At 35.9% G+C, this 25222-nt stretch overlaps 2 protein-coding genes across 3 annotated transcripts; one reads left to right on the top strand and one right to left on the bottom strand.

The window, feature by feature from the left end:
* The first annotated feature begins 2509 nt into the window (after nucleotides 1-2509).
* On the top strand, nucleotides 2510-6913 carry LOC131026263 (potassium transporter 10-like). Its single transcript, XM_057956064.1, has 8 exons — nucleotides 2510-3445; nucleotides 3840-4065; nucleotides 4216-4461; nucleotides 4577-4627; nucleotides 4714-4974; nucleotides 5127-5294; nucleotides 5504-5758; nucleotides 5852-6913. The coding sequence occupies exons 1-8, from the start codon at nucleotides 3320-3322 to the stop codon at nucleotides 6877-6879; spliced, it is 2361 nt and encodes a 786-aa protein (XP_057812047.1). The 5' UTR covers nucleotides 2510-3319; the 3' UTR covers nucleotides 6880-6913.
* Nucleotides 6914-7189: 276 nt separating this feature from the next.
* Nucleotides 7190-14046, bottom strand: LOC131026262 (uncharacterized). Of its 2 annotated transcripts, none has more exons than XM_057956062.1 (9): nucleotides 13838-14046; nucleotides 9210-12297; nucleotides 9055-9135; nucleotides 8636-8788; nucleotides 8338-8501; nucleotides 8121-8268; nucleotides 7856-7978; nucleotides 7635-7722; nucleotides 7190-7553 (listed from the first exon to the last, which is right to left on the bottom strand). In XM_057956062.1, the coding sequence occupies exons 2-9, from the start codon at nucleotides 12147-12149 to the stop codon at nucleotides 7357-7359; spliced, it is 3894 nt and encodes a 1297-aa protein (XP_057812045.1). In that variant the 5' UTR covers nucleotides 12150-12297; nucleotides 13838-14046; the 3' UTR covers nucleotides 7190-7356. The 2 variants fall into 2 exon arrangements, with proteins under 2 accessions (XP_057812045.1, XP_057812046.1); XM_057956063.1 differs by having other exon boundaries at nucleotides 13726-13844.
* Between the last annotated feature and the right edge of the window lie 11176 nt (nucleotides 14047-25222).

Here is a 25222-nt window from a genome sequence, read left to right as displayed (position 1 = left end):
AATAAAAACTATGTGAACTTCGGCGCAATAGTATGAACAAAATAATTAACGTCAGGTTGTAAATAATATAAACACGTACATCTATTCTCATTATTTCCTAATGAGAAATTTCAAAAGGTATTACGCAGAGTGCAAGTAATTATTCAAACACACAAATTCATTTTTCATCTAAAATTAAGATCAATATCGCGATAAAATAATGGGATTCCGAATCCTGGGCATAAGCACATGACTACAAGAATTAGAATAACTATGTAATTCTGCATGAATCGTAACATACTTTTGTACGAATAAACTATATATGAATTTCATCGCAGCAGATTCATGTACAATATGAATTTCGTGTTGTACAAAAATATCTCAAATAATTGTGATAATAAGCAATTTCCATGAGGTGTAACGAAGAATGCATATAATTATTTAGCTATACGAATTAATTGTTCATCTCAAATTATGAGCAATATCGTCAAGAACTAATGCATGGCCGAATTCTGGGAATAAATACTTTAGTACTCCCTCCGTCCACGAATTAAAGCCCCATTTGAGGGTGGGCACGGAGACTAAGAAAGCTGAAAAAGGTGTTGTGGATGAAATATAAGGGTAGTTGACTAAAGTGATAAAGTAGTTGACTAAAGTGTTAAAGGTGTTATGTGGTGGGTCCACTAGTGATAAAGTGTAATAAATATAGAATATAAAAATGATAAAGTTGTTGTAAGGTGGGTCCATTAGTGGCAAAGGGTAGTAAATATAGGAAAAGAAGAAGAGTAAAAAGGTACATAAAGCACAATAGGGCTTTAATTGGTGGACAAAATTTTAAGTGCAAATAGGGCTTTAATTCGTGGACGGAGGGAGTAATTGATTGTAATAACTGTGAACTTATGTATGAATCGTTAGTAATTATGTACGAATAAACTCTATTCGAAAATTTAGGACACAAATTTTCAGAGCATAGAATGAATGTCTTTCTGAAAAAATAAATAAATAATCACGTACCTTCATTATCCATAGTGAGTAAATTCTGCTTTTGCTTGTACAGATCCTCACTTTTTACACGATTTTTACTTTGTTTGCTTGGAGTTTATGAATGCTAGAGAAATAATGGGGTATGCGTTACGTGTGTGAATGATATAAAGATGATAGAATAAAATCTTCAACTGATACGTTCAATACACAATCCCTTTAATTAAGGAAATGATAATTACCTACAAAATGAAATTACCTTTGTGCCCTATTAGATTATAAATCGCCAGTTATCATAATCAAATCAGAAGGGGATCTGGTCGTTGATCTCTAAAGATCCAAGGGTTTATATTGGTTCTTAATTTATATCATAAATCTAGTTATTATTCTAGTCTAACCCTATATAGAGGTTCAAATAAGAACCACTAAATAAAATTAGAACAGAGAACCATTTTAAACCATTCGATCATCAAGATCTACGGTGGATGTATCATCTTGGTGGATGAATGCAGATCCTGGGTTCGAATCCTGAAGAGAGCAAAAAATTTATTATTTTCGGATGCATTAAATTTAATAGCGAATGCATTAATTTATATAGTAGATGCATTGATTTTAATGGTTCTTATGTTCTCACGATAAGTGTGGTTCTCACTATAACCGCACCATATATATATATATAGGCCAAGGTTCAATGAAGAAGGCCTAAATGTAAGAAAGAAGAGAGAAGTAATCTCATCCGTTGATCTTATCTAATCTAACGGACATGATTTATTCACGCCATGTTCAACGAATTTTTTTGTTGAACATTCATGAACATATACAATATTTTTGGGGGTTATGGGTTTCGACCCCCGTATGTTCAACGAAAAAATCCGTTGAACATGGCGTGAATAAATCATGTCCGTTAGATTAGATAAGATCAACGGATGAGATTACTTCTTTCTTCTTTCTTACATTTAGGCCTTCTTCATTGAACCTAACCATATATATATATATATATATATATATATATATTGATTGTAAATTCGAGCTTCACAACTCGAAAATAGATTGAGTGTGAATTTTAGTTTTAAAGCTAGCAATTGAGAATAATCTTGATTGTGAATTAGAATTTTAACGTTAGAATTCACAATTAGGATTAGTCTTGGTTGTGAATTTGAGTTCAAAATTTTGAATTTATGACTAAAAAATTAGTGAACAATTTTTAAATTTTTATGTGAAAGGTAAAATGGTTAATATGATTAAATTTTAAATTTTAATGAATAATTTTTATTTTTACTATTTTATTGTATACATTTTTTAATTTCACTCGGTATCAAAATATGTATATCAAAATAAAAATATCATACTTATAGACGGACCAATGACAAAAAATCACGCTTAATAACTCTGCGACAATATTATCATATATATATATTGATATTGATATTTGTGATGATTTAATAAAAATCTCTGGTGCAGATGCATTGTTGCGATCGCCGCTTTGAGAGTTGTACCATAACGAAATAAGCGCTAATCAAAATCAACACGCAAGTCAAGATTTTGTGGTGTTTTTATTCGAATCTTGCGATCCAACCTCAAGATTTAGGATTTGTATTACTCCATTATTCAGTCAGTCAAAAAAATCGATAATATTTAAAAATCCACGACTGCAAGCCACGTGGCAGTTAGAAAAATAAGCGACGCTCAGACATACAGCAATCGCTCGTGTCAAATGTGTATGATAGAGAGCAAGACTCTGAGAGAGAGAGAGAGAGGAGCTGGGGTCCTCTGTCTCTAGACATACGTGAAAGCGCAATCAAAATTCAGCGAGAGAGTTGGTTCAAGAAAAACTCGAAGTCTGCGCGTCACTGGATAAAATCGAAATCAAAATCAAATGATCTCGTTGTCAGCAGATGGAATGAAGAAGTTGGTTTTTGCTAGCTAACTAAAGTTGAAATTTTGAGGGTAGCCCACTTCAAGTTGCATCACAGTTGAGTTTCATTATAGTGGTGTTCGGAGACGATGAGGCTTTGGTCTGTTGCTGAATTTGCTCTTGCAATGATTAATCTATAGGCTGCTGCTACAGGGTTCTGTGGCTGTTATTTAGTTGACCCCACAGCAGAAGTCCTTCGCCAGCCTACAACAATTAAATCTTGTTACTCCTTTTTATATTTTTCTATACCCCTTTTGTCCTAATCTTGCCTCCACTTCCTGTTTTCTTGATCAAGGGTTGGATTTCCCTTTCCAAGATTGAATCTTGAAGCTGACAAAGTTGGTTTCTTTTGGGATTCTTGAAATCAAGAAATTTGATTTTTTTGGGGAGGAGGGTGGTTGAATCATTTAGAAGCTGTTTCTTGAAATCATAGATTGAATAAAGATGGCATCTGGAGTGGATTTTGATGAAGGCGGCCAAACGAAAGGGGAGATGTGGGATTTGGAGCAGAAACTTGATCAGCCCATGGATGAAGAGGCTGTAAGGCTTAAAAATATGTATAGAGAAAAGGTAATAAAAAGCTAAAGTTGTTTTACCTTTTTTGGTGTAGCATGACCATGAAAGTATCTAAGTGAGGATGTGTGCAACTTTCACCCCCTTTTCAGTCTACCGTTGAATTGACACAGAATCTTGATGATTGCTATTGTTCCTTTTCATATTCTCTTCCTAGCTCTTGAGATCACATGCTTTTTCTATGTAGTTCTATTGAATTGCTGTTGTTCTTATTCATCAAATTTTGTGGTGTTAATTTGTTGTTTGAAAATGGATGTTTGGATGATATATACAATCATAGAGAGTACTTTTTTTGGATTTCCATTATCAAGTTGCATGATTTAATTAGTCTGTTATTTTGTTGAGAGAATACATGGTGCTAAGACTTAGATAACGACTTGTGCTTAAACAGAAATTCTCGTCACTTTTGCTCTTGAGGCTTGCATTTCAGAGCCTGGGAGTGGTATATGGCGACTTAGGAACATCTCCGCTGTATGTATTCTACAATACTTTTCCTCGTGGAGTAGATGATACAGAGGACATTATTGGCGCCCTTTCGTTGATTATTTACTCTCTCACGCTGATACCTCTCCTCAAGTATGTTTTCATTGTGTGTAGAGCAAACGACAATGGTCAAGGTAAGCTTCCCTTGGACAAAGATTTATGATATTTCGTTGGGGATTTATTTCTGTATTCAATAGGCATCTTGATAATATAGAAAAGGTTATCACAGTGAGAGATGTTGTGGATAGACATGGTGATAATAGATCATTCTTCTCTTTGTGCAGGGGGAACTTTTGCTCTTTATTCTTTACTTTGTCGGCATGCTAAAGTGCGAACAATTCCCAATCAACACAGGACTGATGAGGAGCTGACAACTTATAGCCGAAACACAGTCCACGAGCGTTCTTTTGCTGCTAAGACCAAGACATGGCTGGAGGCAAACGCGTTTAGAAAAACTTCCCTTCTTATACTAGTACTTGTCGGGACATGCATGGTGATTGGTGATGGGATTCTCACTCCCGCTATATCCGGTAATTATGTTTGTTCATAGCTAGTGCCTTTGGTGATGGGATCCTCACAATGATGTGTGCATTATTATTCTGCACTTATATGTCGAACACTTATTAACCAAAATGAATATCACAGTTCTTTCTGCTTCGGGGGGGATCAAGGTGGACCACCCGAAGATGAGCAATGGTATGATCTGCTCTCCGATGGTTGTGTTGTTCTTATATCTTGCTTGTGGTCTCGTTACGAGATTGAGCATCTATTCTTTGATGCAGATGTTGTGGTGCTTGTAGCCGTGATCATTTTGGTCGGATTGTTCAGCATGCAGCATTATGGCACAGATAGAGTTGGTTGGCTTTTTGCTCCAATTGTATTGCTTTGGTTTCTGATTATTGGCGGCATTGGAATCTACAACATATATAACTATGATAGCTCAGTTCTCAAAGCCTTTTCACCCCTGTACATATATCGATATCTTAAAAACGGAAAGAAGAAAGGTTGGACGTCCCTTGGCGGGATCATGCTCAGTATCACAGGTTCAGATGACTTTCTCTCTCTCGCTCTCGCTCTCTCACACACACACACATGCACAACAAGGGTATGCCCGAACTATCACATGATTTCTTAGGTAGAGACACTTTGATATACTTTTAAAGTGAGTACTAACTTTGACTGCTCGTTGTTGCAGGAACTGAAGCACTTTTTGCTGATCTTGCTCATTTTCCAGTTTCTGCTGTACAGCTTGCCTTTACCGTTGTAGTTTTTCCTTGTCTTCTTCTAGCCTACTCTGGGCAAGCAGCATACCTTATGCAAAATCATGATCACGTGGCTGATGCATTTTATCGATCAATTCCGGGTATGGCTCATGGATTTGGTTTATATGCTGCTTCAAGTATCTGAAACGAGTATAAAAATTTATGGATTGAATATGTCATGTTAAATCGGATAGAAGCTAAATTGAGAAACAGTACTTCATAGTACCTAAGTGATATAAGATTAGATCTTTTTTTCATCTTCTGAAATCATTTCAATCCCTGACTTGGTTGATTTGAATTTCTCTTGTAGAAAGAATATACTGGCCGGTTTTCATTATTGCGACTTTAGCAGCAATTGTTGCTAGTCAGGCCACCATATCTGCTACATTTTCGATAATCAAGCAGGCCCATGCCCTTGGCTGTTTTCCAAGAGTCAAAGTTGTACATACATCAAAGACGTTTCTCGGCCAGATTTATATTCCCGACATGAATTGGATTCTCATGGTCCTTTGCATTGCTGTTACTGCTGGATTCAGAAACCAGAGCCAAATTGGCAATGCTTACGGTGTGTTCATATGCTCAACTGCTTATTTAGTTTTTCGTTCGTTTCCACGTTAAAGTTTGTCAATTCTGATTTCATCCTGGATGATGCCAACAGGTACTGCCGTCGTAGTGGTCATGCTCGTCACCACGCTTCTCATGACTCTGATAATGTTACTAGTCTGGCACTGCCACTGGATCCTCGTCCTGTTGTTTACAGTGTTGTCGCTAGTGGTGGAATGCACGTATTTTTCAGCCGTGCTTTTCAAGGTCGATCAAGGTGGTTGGGTCCCGCTCGTGATAGCTGCTGCCTTCCTTGTCATCATGTACGTCTGGCATTATGGAACACTGAAACGCTACGAGTTCGAGATGCATAGCAAGGTTTCACTAGCTTGGATTCTAGGTCTGGGTCCGAGCTTAGGGCTTGTCCGTGTACCCGGGATCGGGCTCGTGTACACGGAGCTAGCCAGTGGAGTGCCTCATATTTTCTCCCATTTTATCACCAACCTACCCGCTATCCACTCCGTGGTAGTCTTCGTCTGCGTGAAGTACCTTCCGGTGTACACCGTACCGGAGGAGGAACGGTTCCTGGTGAAACGGATCGGGCCGAAGAGCTTCCACATGTTCCGGTGCGTTGCAAGATACGGGTACAAGGACCTTCACAAGAAAGACGACGACTTTGAGAACAAGCTGTTCACGAATCTTTTCACGTTCGTGAGGCTGGAGACGATGATGGAAGGGTGTTCGGACTCGGACGAGTACAGTCTGTACGGGCAGCAGACGGTGCAGTCTAGGGATAACGGCGAGACTTCTACTCTGAATCTTGATTTTACCATCTCTTCGGTTGATTCCATTGTCCCTGCTAGATCACCTATGCATGTGAACACGACGCATACGTCGTCAGGTCGGGAAAGCGGGCAGACGGAGGGGGATGAACTGGAATTTATGAGGAATTGTAGGGATGCTGGGGTGGTTCACATTCTGGGAAATACTGTAGTTATAGCAAGGAGGGAGTCAAGGTTTTACAAGAAAATTGCCATTGATTATATATATGCTTTTCTTAGAAAGATTTGCAGGGAGAATAGCGTCATTTTTAATGTGCCTCATGAAAGCCTTTTGAACGTTGGCCAGGTTTTCTATGTCTGATATTTTTGTTTAATAAGAGGGAATTTTTGTTTTACGTTCTTCACTTTTTATTTGTATCCCTTGCTTCAGTATTGTATTAGTTTTACCTTATGAATATGAAATGAGTAAATAATCCGCATTCGACTTTCTGGAGTTATTTCAAATGCGAAAATATAGGATCATATTTTTATTATATTGGTTCTTCACTCTAAACTATGAAGGATTCAAAAAAGGTTAAAATGGAAATACGCATTTTCAGTGAAAATAGAATAAAACATTAAATAGTAACAGTAAAAATCTGAAATGCATTTTGATTTGTCGAGAGGAAAAGTTATGAACACAAGTTATCTTTATTATTACTATTGTACTTGTACACACAGAAAACACTCTTCCTGTACATTATCTGCAAGGAAAAATAGGGGGCGGGGGGAGAAAATAACTCGATTTCTGTTTTGATTGGAGGTGTAACGTGTATTGTATCCCCATTTCAATAACAAATCACTTAGACAACTGATTCTGCGCTGCAAAAGCTTGAGTTTTGCATGCTGCCAACATAATACGCAGACGTCTTGCGATCTCGGTGAACGTCGGCCGGACCAATGGATCGGGAGCCCAACACTGCTCCATCAGCAGCCTCCACTCCGCGTCACAGAAGTTCGGCACCGGTGGCCGCAGTGTGTTGTTCACTATACCACCTGTTCACGACACCACTTTGTTACTATACTCCTCTTTTTGAAGGGGAAATGCATATAACTTCAGGGAAAGAGAAAGCAAACCGATGATAGCTCCATAATGCATATTGGCATACGGCTCCTCGCCCGTGAGAATCTCCCAAAGCACAATCCCAAAAGAGAAGACGTCGACCTGCAAGAAATGAGACAAAACTTCATCATATTTTTGAGAAAAAAAAGGTACCACAAATAAGCAGTAAAGCATATCAACTATGGCGGATAAAGTTTATCCCATTTTTTGTATCTATGTTTCGTTGAAATCTTACCTTTTCTGAGACCTTGCTGCTGCTACCGTTTAATAGCTCTGGAGCCATCCATGGAAGGGTGCCCCGGACACCACCGGTGACCAATGTATTTCTTTTGATTTTAGACAAACCAAAATCACCTACCTGAAATTTTTGTTTTACAAAATCAAGCAAAGTTATAAACTTTAATTCGTCTCACTTAGCTATTAATTCAAACAAAATATCATATTCATCATGGCACTATTATAAAACTCAGTTTCCAAGCAAATGATGCTAATGAGACAACCTTGCATATGGGTCGGGACGAATCCTTCAAGTTGACGAGCAGGTTGTCACATTTTAGATCAAAGTGCACAATGTTTCTCGAGTGCAAGTATTCCATTCCGAAAGCTGCATCCATTGCAATGATGAGCCGCTTGCGACGATCAAGATGCCTGAACAAATTCCAGATGAAAAAAGTGCATATACAAGAAAAGTAGGGTCTGCATATAGAAAAATAGTACCTCTCCTTGGAAATCAAAGCATGTCGCAGGGACCCATTGACCATGTACTCTGTGACAGTTGCAAGTGTCCCTCCAGGGCCATCTTGCACAACACCGTAGAAGGCCACCACGTTTGGATGGTGAAGGTTCGACAGAATTTTAGCTTCATGCCAGAACTCAGATGACTACAGAATATCAAAACAAGATGGAAGTCATCACCTAATTGTTGCACCAACAGTGAAATATTCTTATATCACTATTAGTCAGTCACGTCGACAAAGATGAGAATCTTAGGTACATTTAAATTGAAGAGACTTACCAATCTTTCCTGCTCAGATGATCGGCCCATGAAGCAGGATTTCTTGATCCTCTTAATAGCAACATCTGTTCCCCTCCATTTACCATGATACACAGTCCCATAGGTTCCAGAACCCAATTCCCTCAACTCTTCAAGATCTCTATTATTAATAATCTGAAAGAGAACAAAAGGACATTTACTTTCAGCAAAGAGCATAAAGCACCCAAAAATATATATGGTACTTCTAGTTCTTGCTGATAGATGAGAGTGTCTGGGAAAGATTTTATGTTGTTCACACGGAAACGAAGTTCTATCTCAGGAACAATATAGTAAAAACGGGTGAAACTAAAAAGATTCTATTTCATTTTTCACTAGGTTCTTAAGCAGCAGAAGATACGCTATAGTTCAGCAGGTGTAGTATCTGAAAAGAGTGTCCATACCTGCAGGCTACTGGAATCAAAGCCTCCAAGGGATAGGTCAACAACTGGGATTCCTGAAGGTTGAGTTGCTTTCTTCCCATCCTTGAAAGATCAAAAGATTAGTTGGTAGGATCAAAGATAAAAATCTCTCAAAATTATTCATAGTCAAGTAATACCTCATGATTAGACTCATCTGTCCTTGAATTCATTGGCTGATTAATTTGAATACCAGTAGCCTGAGATATATCATAATCTGAAGGCAAAGGCAAATTTATTGCATCAGGTTTTGCAGGGACAGATGATTGCCTCTGATTATCAGCATCGAGGTTTCTACTGGAATCTACATTCTCTCCTGTAACTTGACCAACATCAAGGTGTGGATAGCCATAATTTCCAGATGCTTCTTCTCCAATGTTTGCTTGAGAAGATGAGAAAGTTGGATGATCCTGATCCATAAGAGAAGTATCTTTTCTGGAATTGTCTCGTGCCAAATTCTGGAAGAATGACCAACGTTGAGGTTCATGATTAGTCATGTTCACACTCAAACCAGCAGCATAGTCATGAAGTGCCGCAACACCAGCAGAACCCTCCGCTATTCTAGCCTGAGAAAATATATCAGATAAAAAATCATGTGGAAACCGATCATTAATGTCGATGAGGATGCTTTCATGCACTGAAGTTCCAGCACCGAAATGAGGATTACTTTGGGAAGTAGCTGCAGAAGAAACATCTCCCCTACCCGTATCCTGCAAATTTCCATCATTGGCATTTTTATCCATCCTATTCTGATGAATTTCAATTGATGTCTGAGCAGATTCATCTTGGGGTTGGGGATATTCAGAAGTTCCTTGGTTTGTTATAGGACTTGGTGTAGAAGTAACAGCAATAAGAGATACTGCAGCACTCGGCTCAGCCTTGTTTTGTGATTCATTTTTACCATGAACAGAAGAAGCTGTTGCACTGATGCCACAGCCATTATCTGCCAAATTTGTAGATCCATTTAGTTTCTCTTCAGCAGTTAGGGAATCCACAAATTTTGATTTGGCAAAAGCACCAACTGTTTCCAAATTGGCTGTCGCATTCCAATCAGTCAACTTATCAACTGATTCAATGACCTGATGCGACACATCTGATCGAGTCACTAGGAGTTGTGGACCCAAAGAATCATCAGATTTGAACAAACGGTTAGGTCCTGACAGTTCCCTGTGTATTCTTTCTGAATGGAAGATGCGTTGAGGAAGAACATCTGGTTCGTGGCTGATGTCTTTGGTATACGCCTCATGTTCACCATGAACAGGCATGAATGCTGCACCAGATGTGTAAGCATTATCATCATTGTCAAGCCTATTCATCTTTGAGTACTGGACAGTATTTGAAGGCATGTAGTTCTTTGCGTGTTCATGGTTCTCTTCACTGACTTTTGTTTGCATCATTGAAGTTCCCTTGTCTGTGGCTGCACTAGGAGCAGATATTTCATCTATCTTTTTGTTACTTAAAGATGGAATACTGTATGGATCTGAGGATGCCATCTTCCCATCATCAAGAGACTGAACTTTAGTGAAGTCACTACTTTTGCTGATTGAACTGTCTCTGTTCATCTGTGTATCCATCATAGAAACATCTGGATCTTTATGAGATTCAGTTTTTTTCTGGACAACAGTTTTGTAGTCGATGTTTTTCTCTGCCCCTGGTACTCCTGGTGCCTTAGCATTATAACTCCCATAGAGCTCTCCCATATTAAGTGCCTTTCGAGGACCCATGTGCCCAGTGGCCGGGATTTGGACCTTGTTCTCCGCAAGTGGTGCATGGTTTGATGCAGAAAAACCATAATCATATTGTAATGTGGCAGATGATGGAACTCTTGTTTTTTCTTCTGCAGTAGGAAGGACGTTCATTTGGTGGAAACCACGTGACAAATTCCATCCAGGCTGCTGTTCAGGCTTGACAGAATGCACGTGGTAACCTACTGAGTTAGCCTCAAAAGCATATGATGAACTTGGCAGCTCTACCTGGGAAGATGGATCTGGTAAAGATGAGGCGCGCTGTGGATGTAGAGCACTTCCTGCAGCCAAGCTGACCGCAGTTTGTCCAGTCTCTCGTACACTTGAATTCAGTAACTCATCCAAATTGTTTCCCAATTCCACACCAACTGAGTTTCTTCTTGAACCAAAATCTATACCATTAACTGCAACAACGTATTGAATTTCATCCCCTTCTGTGCTTTCAAGAGCAAGCTGAGAATCATCCAAATCATTGTTTGAAATGAGAAAAATCCTTAATTTCTGGGATCCATTATCACCAAAAGCCTTACATTCTTCCATCATATTTTGTAGGTCCTCGTCAGAGGAAACTGATACCAATGCATCAAGATCCTCACCAGGAAGCTGATACTTAATAGAATGAGGTTCATTATACATTACAGATGCCTTTTGCTTAAGCTCCTCCCATGAAATATCCTTGTTAATCCGGATAATACGTGTTTCACCTCCAACATATCTAAGTTTTCTATCACTTGGACGAGGCATAATTGTACCCCCAAAACTGCAAAGCAGCTTCAGTCTCCTAGATGAGCCACTAGACGATCCCAAAGAAGAATGAGTACGGAAGCTTTGAGACCTCGAATATTTCAGTGAGTTTCTACTCACTGATTGAGGCAGCTGGTCAATAGGTTTTTCTTCTCTTATGGGAGGATTGCCTGAAGGATCTTGGACTTCACCCTTTTCGATAGAGGGAAACAAGGAAGCATCAGACCCCATCTCAGAACCGCTAATACGAGATGCTCCTAGCATGCTTTGTAGATCCACAGGTCTACTTTCAGTATTAACCTCAACAGACGGATTCAGAATATACTGCTGCCTGGGATTCACCCTTTCCCACATAAATTCAAGAGCAAACTCCTCACCAGTCTGAATTGAGTAGTTCAGAACAGGTCTTGCACCAGCACTTGCATTAAGATCAGCCGGTCTTATATTCATATTCATATAGTTGGAAGGATCCTGATTAAATCTCTGGTTTAGATTTCCCACACCCTCATTCCTTTTCTCCACAGAATTATAACTAATATGTTCAGGATTTTTCTGCTGGTCCTTGAGGAAATTTCCTTTTACCTGTTCCATTATTTTAATTCCACTTAATGGGGCAGGCAACTTCCCCAATCGATGAACTTTTAGTTCTCAATCAGGCTCTAAAATAAGAACTACGCTATTATTCATTTCTGAATTCAGTTTTCTAACTGAAACAGAAAAATAGCGTAGAGATGCAACCCTGCAAAATTTATAGATCCTTCAGAAGAGCACAAACAATAAATAAAAGACAAGTTAAGAAAAAGGGCAGATAATATTGAGAGTTATACTACAACAAGATTTACAAATCTAAAGGAGAGACTATAAGATACTTTGAGAAACCTCGCACTATTCCCTGATCTTGCAGATTCCCAAACAACCAATAATGAACTATAAAACAACTAACTTGCAGCTTAGGCCCAAAACGAAGCACCTCAAGTGTAACCTTGCCATTTACAATTGACTAAAAGTTCAGCAGAACATTTAGAAATTCTGTTTTAACTTGATAGATTAAAATTGGAATTGCGAGCATAAGTATTCAGAAGAAGAGCTCTATCATAAATCAACCCCATAGTGCAATTATTAGTCACGTTACTTACTACCCTTTCAAGGAAAACTTACATTGAGATACAATAAGTACCCCTAAATCGCCTATTTTGTGTTTGTTCTCCATTCCTAGTGAGAGGTTTTTATATTGCAATAACGAATACAAGTCCAGTGGCGGATCCAGGGGGGGCTTCAGCCCCCTCCCATTTTTTGAGTTTTTTTTTTTTTTTAATATAAATAATATAGATATATATTTTATTTTATATCTATATATATGTGTATATAAATAAGAAATACAAGGAAAAATATAGTAATACATTGTTTATAGTATTCAACTATCCATATTGATTGCTTAACACATTGAGTTGTTACATTTATATTATTTTTATCATTTTTTCTTTCTTAGTTAATTTTTAATGTTGAATTTGAGTCAATTCTAGAGGTAAAAGTAAAATTACTAATTATTAACTATGAAAATTAGTTTATTTGTTTAGAAGATGAAACATTTTCTTAAAAAAAAATGCATAAAAGTATGTCTTTATATGCTTTCAATCTACTTGATGTTGAATTAATTGAATTGCGAACAATTATCTATTATATTAAGTGATTGTTAAAAAAATGCATGGCCATAAAGTGTATGGAATGCTCAAAAAAATTTGCTTCGGGGGCTCCCGCCCCCGAACCCCCGTGCAAATATTTTCAGACGCCGTAGTCCAATAGATTCAGCCCCCCCTAAGGTTGAATCCTGGATCCGCCCCTGAATACAACAAAACATATTTGCACTACCTCACCTAGCCTCAGCTACAAATCTAGTACGACCAATCCAACCATCCAATTCACAGTTGATAGAAATAGAAAAAAAAAAAAAAAAAAACAATCAAACAAATTCCCAGATCACGTCATTCAAAAATCCAAGGATCATCATCCAAATTTAATCCATATAAAAACAAGGATCTTAAACAAACTAGTAAACTCATTTTCTCAATAAAAGCAATCGCGTCTTCCTTTAACAAATTGGCAATCAGGAAATAGACTGATCCACAAAACTAGTGAAAAAAGAGCAAAGCGAAACAATAGATCATACACAGTTCACAAAAACAAAATCATGATTCATTAATCTTTGTGAGCAAAGAATCGAGATAGATCAACTGAAATTCCACAACTTGGCAAAAGGTTGCTGATTAAGAAATATATACCTGCGGCAGAGTAAAGTGATGATTTTCCCTCAACTGTGTTAAAAGCTATAAAGTCGTGGATCGTCACCAGAAAAGTCTCTTTCTTTCTCACTCTAGTCTTCTCTCTCTACAACTATATAAATAGCCAACACCAATGCGCGAAAGTTTCCTGCTTGGCGCTTCTCTACATTAACGTCCAGTGACTACTAAACTCGCATCCTATCAAAGTCGTTCTTCAGTGTAAGCTGAATTAATAGAAATAAATCACAGGACGAGAAGGGTAGTCTCGTCATTTAGTGGCGGTAATCAATTTTTTTCTTCAGCCACACGATTTTTCAATTCGCTCGACACAAAATATTTTTAAGAGCCTCTGAACAAGCGCAAGAATGTTGGCAAAGTGCAAATGCAAAAGAAGGGACTGCACGCGCAGTTTGCGATGCGTGTAACCACGGCGCAATCCTATTGGTAAACTGCGACTGATTGGTGTAACATGGTAGCTCTTTCATTCGACGGTGCACGGGACTCGCCCTCGAGGAGTGTCAGGTTACCATCTGCCGTTGACTGTTTTTGGCCTTTTAATTTATGTCGATTTCTTATTATTCTTTATCTTGCTTTTTAACTACTTTTCGCCTTTAATTTTTACTTCTAATTTTAAGACGACAAATACTCATTGGGGGTAATTAGGGAGGAGTAACTATTACTCCCTCCGTCCACCAATTAAAGGCCTAGGGGAAAAAACACGGGTTTTAAGAAAAAGTGTATTTTTATTAGTTGAGTGGAAAAATGGTCCCACTTTTTAAGAAAAAAGTGTATTTTTATTAGTTGAGTGGAGAAAGGGTCCCACTTTTTTGTAAAGAATCTTTGACTTTTTTGATTAAATAATGAATAAAAACTTACCAAAAATAGGTAGGCCTTGTTTTTGTAGACGTCCCAAAAAGGCAAGTAGGCCTTGAATTGGTGGACGGAGGGAGTATTTCATTAAAATTATTAATACAGAATTTAATTAATGTCCGTAAGGATATTTACATTGGAGTCCCATCTTTTTTTAACACCGTTAGCTTTCACATTTCCATTGTTCAATTACTCTAATTCTACTTTTATGATATTTCATTCTCATTCTTTAATTCATATGCTAATAAATTTTAAGTATGATTCTATGTTGTGCTCAGATATGAATGCCACTGTCTCTCTCTCTCTCTCTGCTTGCATCCTTATTCTTGCTGGTTTATATACATATAAGGACTTTAAGTTATATTTAGTTAGTGTAATAATTTTATACGTGTTGATACTTTACGTTAGTTTGTTGTCCACTTGAGATCTATTTCTTGAGTTGTGAGTTTGATTTTAAAATTGAATAGATGCTATCATTTTCTAGCACTAACTTTGACGAGTATGTCCTCTATTTCAGGTACATAAACATTAGAGGTTTGAGTTTTGATGAAATTGTTTTCTACCTCATGCATAATATTGCATGTACTTGTATGCCATAGTTAAACTACGAATTTTTGACATAAACAAAAGAGGCAACACAAAAAACGTAATATGTAGTAATAGAGAATGGTATTGATTATAACAATCAACGGTCTGAGAGAGAGCTCGCTTTTTGCGAGCTGGGAGCGGAAGATTAGATAGAAGGCAGGGACATTTAGGGACGGAGCCAGGAATTAAGTTTTCGAGGGGCTAAACTTGTACGAACCAAAAAAAAATTTGGGGCATTCCGTATATTTAAGGCATTTTTTTACTAACATACAAGCATAATAGTAATAATAACGAACAACATTTTCATAGATTATATAGTTTCAATATATTACAAATTAGTTTCAATACATTACATTTTTTTTTTTTGGACATTTCGTATATTTTAGGCATTTTTTATTAAAAGACAAGCATAATCTAAATAACAAACAATTTTTTGGGGGGCATTTCATACATTTTCTATTAGAAGACAAGCATAATAATAATAGTAGTAATAATTATAATGAACAATATTTTCATAGATTATATAGTTTTAAATAACACGATTATCCTTAAAGCTAAGTATATATGAGTGAATATAACAAGCAAATCAATTTTTGTATAACAAAGTTATTTTATAATAGGTATAGACATATATCTATATATATCTTGGAAAAAAAAATCTCAAAATTTGGGAGTGGGCTCCCGGCTCTGTCCCTGCGTACATTGCACGGCCTTAATAAAAAAATTTAAAATAAAATCTGATTTTCATCCCAATGGTTATTTAAAAAAAAAATCAATTTTTCTTTTTTGTTTTTTCTATAAAATAGTTGTTGAGTGCAATGGTCCTCTTCACTTGCGGATCCAAGGGAGGGCTGAAGCCCCCTCCCAATTTTTGAGTTTTTTTTTTCTTTCTTTTCTTAATGTAGCTATATATTTTATATTTTATATATCTATCTATATGTGTAAATAAATAAAAAAAATATAAGAAAAAATATATAAGTAGAAAATGTAACAAAAAAATATACATTGTTTATAATATCCAACTATCCATATTACTTGTTTAATATTATACATTGATTTGCTACATTTATGTTATTTTTATCCTATTTTTCTTTCTTTGAATATGAGTCAATTCTCAAGTTAAAAGTAAAATTACAAATTATTAATAATGAAAATTAGTTTATTTGTTTAGAAGATGAAACATTTAAAAAAAAATGCATAAAAGCATGTCCTCATATGCTTTCAATCTACTTGATGTTGAATTAATTATATTGGAAACAATTATCTATTATATTAAGTGAATGTTAAAAAAATGCATGAAAATAAAGTGCACGGAATGCTCAAACAAATTTGCGGAAGCCCCCGAACCCCGTGTAAATATTTTCAGATGTTGTAATTCAACAAATTCAGCCCCCCTAACATTAAATCCTGAATCCGCCCCTGGTCCTCTTCCTTTTTATGTTTTTCTATATTTCCTAATTTTTTTTTCTTATAAATACATTTTCATCCTCATTTATTTTACACTAAATTTCACTCATTTATCTTTTCATATATTTTTCTTTTTCATTTTTTATAACTTCTTCATCTTTTTTTCATCTTCCAAAAAATGGATCGTCAACTTGAACGAAGCAAATTCGCTGGGGATCCCAACTTCTTCTCTTATGAGATTTTCGTTGTTTTCTTAGGAATCCAATGCCTTCAACGAGGCGGGTCTTAAGGGTATCAACTTGAACGAAACTCAATTCATTCTAAATGATGAAGTGAGGATTCCTTCTTTTCAGAAGACGACGAAGCTACGCGCCAACTACACCACACCGAAGACCGAACTTATTTGTTCACTTTAGGTCGAGGCGACGCTCAACATGGTCAAAGGAGCCGACCAAAAGGCAATTGTGTATTGGGGAGAAATCACCAAGAAATACAACAAAGCTCATCCTTCCGCTAGTATTCCACGCGACAACAAACAAATAAAGTTGTATTTTCAACATGTCCAAAAGGACGTGAAGGATTGGGAGGCCATCTACGAAAAATATCGAGCAAATTGAGGGAGCAACATGAGTGATGACCTAATCACTCGACAAGCTCAAGATCTTTATCAAACCAACAATGAGGCTCAATTCAAATACTTTGGGACTTGGTGTATTCTCCGTAAATCTCAATGATTCAACTTTATTAACGAAAATGCCATTCTTCGAAGTGCTCGAAGAATTTAGAGGGGCATACTCTACGACGTCCTCTGATCTAAGCATCATGACTAGACTTATAGGCCAAAAGACGGTGAAATGCAACAAGGGGGAAGGCAAAAAGGTAGAGTCGTCAACGCAAGGGAAAAGAGGGAATACTTCAAGGCAATGAACAGAGCCGTAAATTCTATCCGAGATTTCTAACCGGATGCAACTCGAACTAGCCGACGCCCAAATCATCGAAATGGACAAAACAAAAATGGGTCCGGAAGAATTATCTATGCACAAAGTAATGGTTGCGAAATTTTGCAAACGTCAAGGATGGAATTGATAATTTTTTTATTTATTGTAATTTTATTTTATTGTAATTATTATAATTTTTTTAGTTATTGTAATGGTCGAATTTAATTTTAATGAAATTTAAGATGTTAAAATTCAATATTTATTTTTAATCTACAAATGCATTTAAATTGAAAAAAATATTTAACGAATTTTATAAAATCCTATTTAAGGGCCCTATTGTGGATAAGAGGCTCTTAAATGAGGTCCACTTCTATAGAGCCCCTTAAGGTGTAGGGATGGAAATTTACCCGCGGGTAACAGATATCCGTGAAAATCCGACCCTAATAGGTGCGAGTTCGAGGTCATTTGATATCCACGGATAGTTTCGTGGTTACAATTCACTATTTATTTAGTAGTGGATGTGGGTTTGGATACTTACTATCCATACCCGCGAAACCCGTTTATCCACTAAAAATATTTGCAAAAATACTTACGAAATACCCGTGAAATACCCAAGAAAATAGCCTTAAGATATGGACTTTGTATATAACATATCAAATATGTTCAAGATTTGGTGTGTTGCGTGTGCAATACAATGCAACTTGAATGATTTAAATTAATTTGCTTTCTATGCATACATGATAGCTTTAGCTAACATGAAACTGGATGGATAATTATGTATGGGAGAAGCAGAGAATATATTTGATGATAAGTATTTTGAACTTAATGTGCTTCTATTTCTACTTTGAATTTAATGCATTATAAACCCATAAAAGAGCACGCGAAATTCATCCAGTAAATATTTATAAATTTATATTTAAATATTGTTTCGTGGGTCGGTATTCGATGGATAGCAGATAACGGGTATTCGACGGGTAGTGGGTGGCGGGTATCCGACAGGTAGCGGGTTGACGGATACTCGATGGGTGGCGGGTATCCACGGGTGACGGGTTTGGATAGCATTTAATATCCAAGGATAGTTTCGTAGTTAAAATCCACTATCCATTTAGTTCGCGGGTATGGATATGGATAGTCACTATTCGTGCCCGTCGTACCCGATTTCCATCCCTATTAAGGTGGAGATGCTCATAGAGCAACTCGAATGCAAGAGACCATTGGCAGCTCTATAGAGGTGGGCCCTTCCTTAGAGTCACCTCTCCATAATGGGGGGGATCTATAGAGGGAAACTATAAAGTTTAGTTTTATTTTCTAAAAGTCAAATTTTATTAAATTTAAATTCAAAAATTACAATTAAAACTAGCTTCCATCATCAATGTTTCATGATCTCCTGACACAATTGCTTATGGATGGCTAATTGAGTCGGCGTCATTCATGAAGTGTCAAGGGCAATAATTTAGGCATCATCTATATCGCGCTTCGTTTTGGATATATTATGGAGCTTCTCAATTATTTTTTTCATTATATTGGCGTACTATCTCCCCCTTGTCCGAGGCCGACGACAACTTAACCTTCTTACCTTTCCCTTTATCGTGCTTTGCTGTTTTTTTTACCTATATGCCTAGTCGTGATGCTTGGATCAGAGGATGTCGTCTTGTATTCCCCTCGGAGGTATTTTTCATGCGCTTCATGGAATGCACGTCTTCCCTGGTCCGATGGAGGTGAATCGTTGAGATTCATGGAGGATGCGCCAAGTCGCGAAATATTTGAATTGAGCCCTGGTGTTGGTCGTAAATGTTTCTTAAGCTTATAGGGTGATTTGGTCATCACTGATGCCGCTCCCCCAATTGCTTCGGCATTTGTTGTAAACCGCCTCCCAAGTCTTCATGTCCTTTTGCATAAGTTAGAAATGCGACTTGATTTGTCTGTTTTCATGCATTGGTGTGCCGCAAGAATGAGAATCATTGTACCGTTTCATGATTTCTCCTAATAGATGAGCGCATTTTGATCGACACTTGATAACATTGTAGGTTGCCTCATCCTATAGGGAGCAAATGAGCTCGGTCTCCCACATGGTGTAGTCGGTGCACATCTTCATCGTCTTGGGGGTGCAGGAATCTCGACAACTTCATAATCTTAAACGAATTGAGTTTCGTTTAAGTTGATAGCCTCAAGACGTGGAACATTGAATGTATTGGATGATTGAGAATACAGAAAAAGGCCGAAAGAAGAATTTGGGATCGGTGGCGAATTTGGTTGGTTTGAGAACCAATTGTTGAAGTTATGTTCCATTGTTTTCAAGAGAAATAATAAGAACGAAACTTAAATTGGAAGAAGAAAAAGAAGAAGAATGAAAGTAGAAGTAATGATTAGATGTGGTATAAAAAAAGAATGAAAGTAAGAGGTATTTATAGAAGAAATTTGATATAAAAAAAATACAAACAATTGTTCAACGTCTATATTAAAAAAAATGTAATGGTCGACTTCGAAATTTAAAAAATCGATTTTTTTAATTGACTCGTGTGAAACACATGCCCGACTTTTTCCCCCTCAAGCCCGGCTCTCCCCCTCGCGCCCTCGTTCAATCCCCGGAGCTTGGCAACATTAATGGGCTCGTTGACGCGGCTTGAGTCCGCCCAACGAGCCTCATTGGAGATGCTCTTAGAGCATTCACATTAGTTGAGTCAGTAACTGACTAATCCATGCTCTGGGACCACTTATGAATCAATGCCTGCATTGGCTTAAATCATCTTGCTGACTCTATAGAATTAATTTTGATTTTTACCTTTTTTCATTTAATTTAGATGACAAATTTAAATAACACAATTGTTAAAATTAAAACTTCATTAATTTAAAATACAAAAAATTAAAATTACATAAAATTAAAAATATCTAAATTAAATGACACAATTTAAAATTACATAAACTTAATATTACACTAATTTAAAATTACATAAACTTACAACTGAAAGAAAGAAAGAAAAAAAAAAAAAAAAGGCAAAGTGCCATTGGTAAGGGAAAAAAATTTAATGAAAAAAAAAATATTAAAATCGGTAGAAAGCCGTTACAATTTTCAGAATTCAACTTTTTTTAGGCACTTCAGCTCTATGAGCCAACCGATGTGGATGTTCTTAGAACTATAACTTGTCAAATGTGGCACTCCCTCAGACCCCCAAATAAGTTCATATCTTTCCCCTTTGGATCGCCTCCTAAATAATTTTCAATTCATTTTGGGACAATACCTCACCACCAATAATACCTCATTTATTCTTATTTTTCATCGCTGTCAATATTAATTATAACACTTTTTTAGAATTTTCAATACTAATTATATATTCACTTTTGTCATTTTTATCCGTCCACAATATATATCATTTCAACTTTTATTTATAGTAGTAGAGTCCATATAACACTTTATTTCCCTCAACACGCATTTATAGTGACACTCAAACTCCACTCACATCAATACACGTTATTATCAATTATTATCCATCACTTTCTTAAAACTCGTGTCGTCCACAATGTTGAAGTACTTGAACTGATATTGTGGACGAAGAGAATAATATTTTATCACCATGTTTTGTTTTAAAATCCGTGCCCTTTCTTTTTAGGAAGTTATTTGTGGGACAGAAGAAGTGATATATAATTGTATAGTAGTAGTATTTAAAACATCCTGCTAGAATTAATGCATGATTTCATCAGCATGAAGTTGAAATCTCTCGAGTGCCTGTCTAACTTATTTGTAGCATAAGCTTAATTAGCATGAGTTTGATGCATACATAAATATTGATTGTATTATATATTGTTATCGATATTATTTAGCATATAAATCTCTCATATTTCACTCAAGAACTGTTGAAAAGACTGAGGCTTTTGCTGCATCTATCGACAACAAATTAAAGTTCACCCTTTTTATTTTCCTCATCTTCAACATTAAGTTGAAATGTTTAATGTTTACGATGGGCATATGTGTAAAAGGTCATGGGGAGTAGATTCTTTTACCTCTGGCAAAAAGGAATTGTATACATCTATATATATAGTACTATCTTTTGAAAGGGCGAACAATCATATTTTGCTACCATGAATTCAAGACTTTTGTCGTTTTAAATTCGAATGGTAATTTAGGGAAAAAACCATTCCGACCAAGTTTATCTTGGGAGATGTCACCACATGGGCACATGCTAGTACTAGTTTATCTGTATAAAAGTGTGTGTGTGTGTGTGTGAGAGAGAGAGAGTATAAGCAAGACTGGGAGAAATCAGTAGTCTTTGTTTGACTATACAAGTCCGAGACACTTTGCCTTCTCAAAATATGAATTTATTTTATCCTAAAAAAAATAGTATGAATTTATTTTAGAGTTAATTCCATGTTACTGAATTTTTAATTAATTTTTATTTTACACACTAATTTTAAAATATGTAGTATTAAAATTAATCAATTATTCATTTTTTCTCATTTTACATACTCACCTATTTTTAGATCAAACTTTATGCTTGAAACGGTGTCGTGTTCATCCAACTATATATATACAATAGAACGTCGGTTTTATTTTTCCTCGCAATTATATTATACCATATGAGTATATTTATTATGCCATATCACTAAGCCGAAAAATTGAAGAGAATGCAAAATGAGAAATAATTCATAGTTGAATAATTTTAATGCATAAAAAGTTTAAGTGTAAAATGACAATTAATTGAAAGTTCTATAATTTAAATACAATTCTACCCTTTATTTTAATTATTATTTTTTAAAGTAGCCAATGAGAACTGATTCGTCTCCAATGCAAATGAGCCTTCCCACAGTTTTTTTTTATCGTGTTATATTATTAATTTTCTTATTTTAAATTAATTTAATATTAAAATGAAAAATATTATTGATGAACTATAATTAATATCCCTTTGTTCTGAAAGACTATGATCACTTTTCTTTTTTCATCTCTGTTTTACAAGAGTATTACAAGAGTATGCACACAATCCATTTTTGGACATGACCCCATTACTAATTCTTAATTTTTGTCCTCTCTTTCAACTCTTATTGACATCTTTACCAATATGATCCATCATTATTTATAATTTTCAACACAAAAATTGACATTTTTTTCACTCACAAAACACTCATCTAACAATTATTAAAACTCGTGTTGAACAAACTAAGCATATATTTTTTTCGGGATGGAGGTAGTATTTATTACTAAAAATTAAAAATTTAAAAATTATACATCCCGACTATGAATTAATTAATCTTAATACTTAATTATTAACTAGGAGTATTAATTATAATTCAAACATTGGAAAAAAAATATAACATAATAATTATAAATCTTAATTGAATAGATGAGTCCTAATTATATATTTTTTAAAATTATACTAAAATATAACAAATTAAAACTGAAGAAAGATAATAATTATAAACTATAAAGAAAATTGAAAGTGAGTTACGAAATATAACATCACAAGTAGGACGGTGCGCTCAAAAAGTAGAGTTCGAGGGTTTTTTAGGACAGTAACTTAGATTGATTTGGAAATTAGAACTATAACTTTCGGATTTGTAAAAATAGGACACTAATTTTTTAAGAGTAAAATATGACATTAATTAATAAGTGTTGCATCCGCAGGACATTTTTCGGCCAATTATCGGCCGAGAAATGTCCTATTTTTACGATGCTTATTAGTTAGTGTCCTATTTTACTCTAAAAAAAAGTAGTGTCCTATTTCTACAAGTCCGAAAGTTATTGTCCTAATTTCCAAATCAATCTAAGTTATTGTCCTAAAAAATTCCCTGACTCCCAAAAGTAGCTAGTTTACATCAATTCAATCTTAAAAAAAAAAAAAAAAAAAAGTCGTATGAAGCCCATTAATTAGTTCTTGATCATCAAACAAATTACAATAGAGCATACACCCATATATATATAAGAAAGAAGTGAATCAAGAAAATTTCCCCAACTTACCTTAATGATCAATACTCATATAAGTAAGTACCTAATAAAAAAAATTCTTGCACGAGAGTCGTTGTATTTACCCCACCACACCACATGGGGGTTTCGAAAAAAAGGAAAATTAAATTTCCATCCTAAGTAGTAGTAAAACTTAATTATGTGAATTAAGCAGCCACCAGTCTTTGACAGTGAGGCGCCGGTGCGGCTACGAATCTCGACGAGAAGGCATAGAATTTATAATAATCATCATCAAGAAAATCTCCGGAGCCGCCGGCGTCGAAGTTCAGCGAATAACTCAACGGATCGTAGCGGCATTGCAGCGACGACTGCCGGCTGCTTGTTGTCTGCAGCATTTTGCTGCGTTTCTTCAGCCTTCTCATCAATCTTGATAGGCCACAGCAGTTGCTAGATGATGAGCTGCCGCTGGTGGCGGAGCCGCCGCTAGTGGTGGCGGAGGTACTGGTTCTTGGCCGCCAGGGGAGAGGTAAATGGATCATTTTCTTGATGAAAATGAGAGGCCTTTTTTGGGTAAGTGAAACAAGGAGTTATGAGATATGTGAATATGTGATGGGTGTTTAGGGATGTGTTTGTGTGTATATATAGAGCGGTGAGGGGGTGAATTGGTGGTTCAAGATATTAAATTTTATTTTATGTATGTGTAGTAGAGATGTGTGTGAATTAAATATGTGTAGATAGAGATATATTTATTGTGTGTAGCTAATGGTATTAGTACGATGAATGAGAAGTGAAAGTTTTCACGAGGAGTGGTAGAAATCTAGGAGGGTTGAGATTTGAATTAGTGTAGACAAGTGTAAGTGCATGTGTTGCTAGAGGAAAGTTTGAATTAGATTAATGTGTAATAAATAAATAATATCTATATACTATACTAAAGGAAAGTTGTGGATCTAAAATTTCCCGCCAAAATGTATGCCTATTTTTTATTAATATTTTTTTGTTTAAGAAAGCTGTTCACTTTTTGAGGTCATGTTCCTATTTCCAATGAATATATGTCTCTTCACATCTCCAATGCAAATAGGCATAGTTTGTATATATCACAAACAGACAAATGATTAATGTAAAAAAGAAGATACATGATAACATAGATTAACCAATCTTTCACATTCATTTTCTTCTTCTATTACTTACGAGTTACGATAGATTGATTTTCTTCTTCTTCACAGACTGCACGCTTTCTATCATATATAATATGATGAATGAGAAGAATAAAAATGAGAAGAAGAATGATTTATAAAAAATGAATCTGCAGAGCAAAGAAGAATATAGAATGATGAATATAACGGAAAGAAGGAGATGACGAAGCATAAATAAATATTCAGTGATGAATTATTGACAGAAGATACATGCATAAAGAGATGTAGAAGAAGAAGTCACATAAAACGGCGATAGAAAAGATATGTATTAGGGATTCCACTATTTTCCTTTTTAATACTCCCTCCGTCCACGAAATGAGTACCCATATTTCCTTTTTCGTCCGTCCACGAAATGAGTACCCATTTCCCTTTTTGGCAAGTGTACCCCACACATCTCTTTAATTAATACACTAAAAAAGTGGGACCCTTAAACTATTCACACTACACTCCATACATTTCTTAAAACCCGTGCCGTCCACAAATGGGTACTCATTTC

Source organism: Salvia miltiorrhiza, chromosome 5, assembly GCF_028751815.1.
Source record: "Salvia miltiorrhiza cultivar Shanhuang (shh) chromosome 5, IMPLAD_Smil_shh, whole genome shotgun sequence".
Taxonomy (NCBI): Eukaryota; Viridiplantae; Streptophyta; class Magnoliopsida; order Lamiales; family Lamiaceae; genus Salvia; species Salvia miltiorrhiza.
This window is presented reverse-complemented; position numbering and strand designations above follow the sequence as displayed.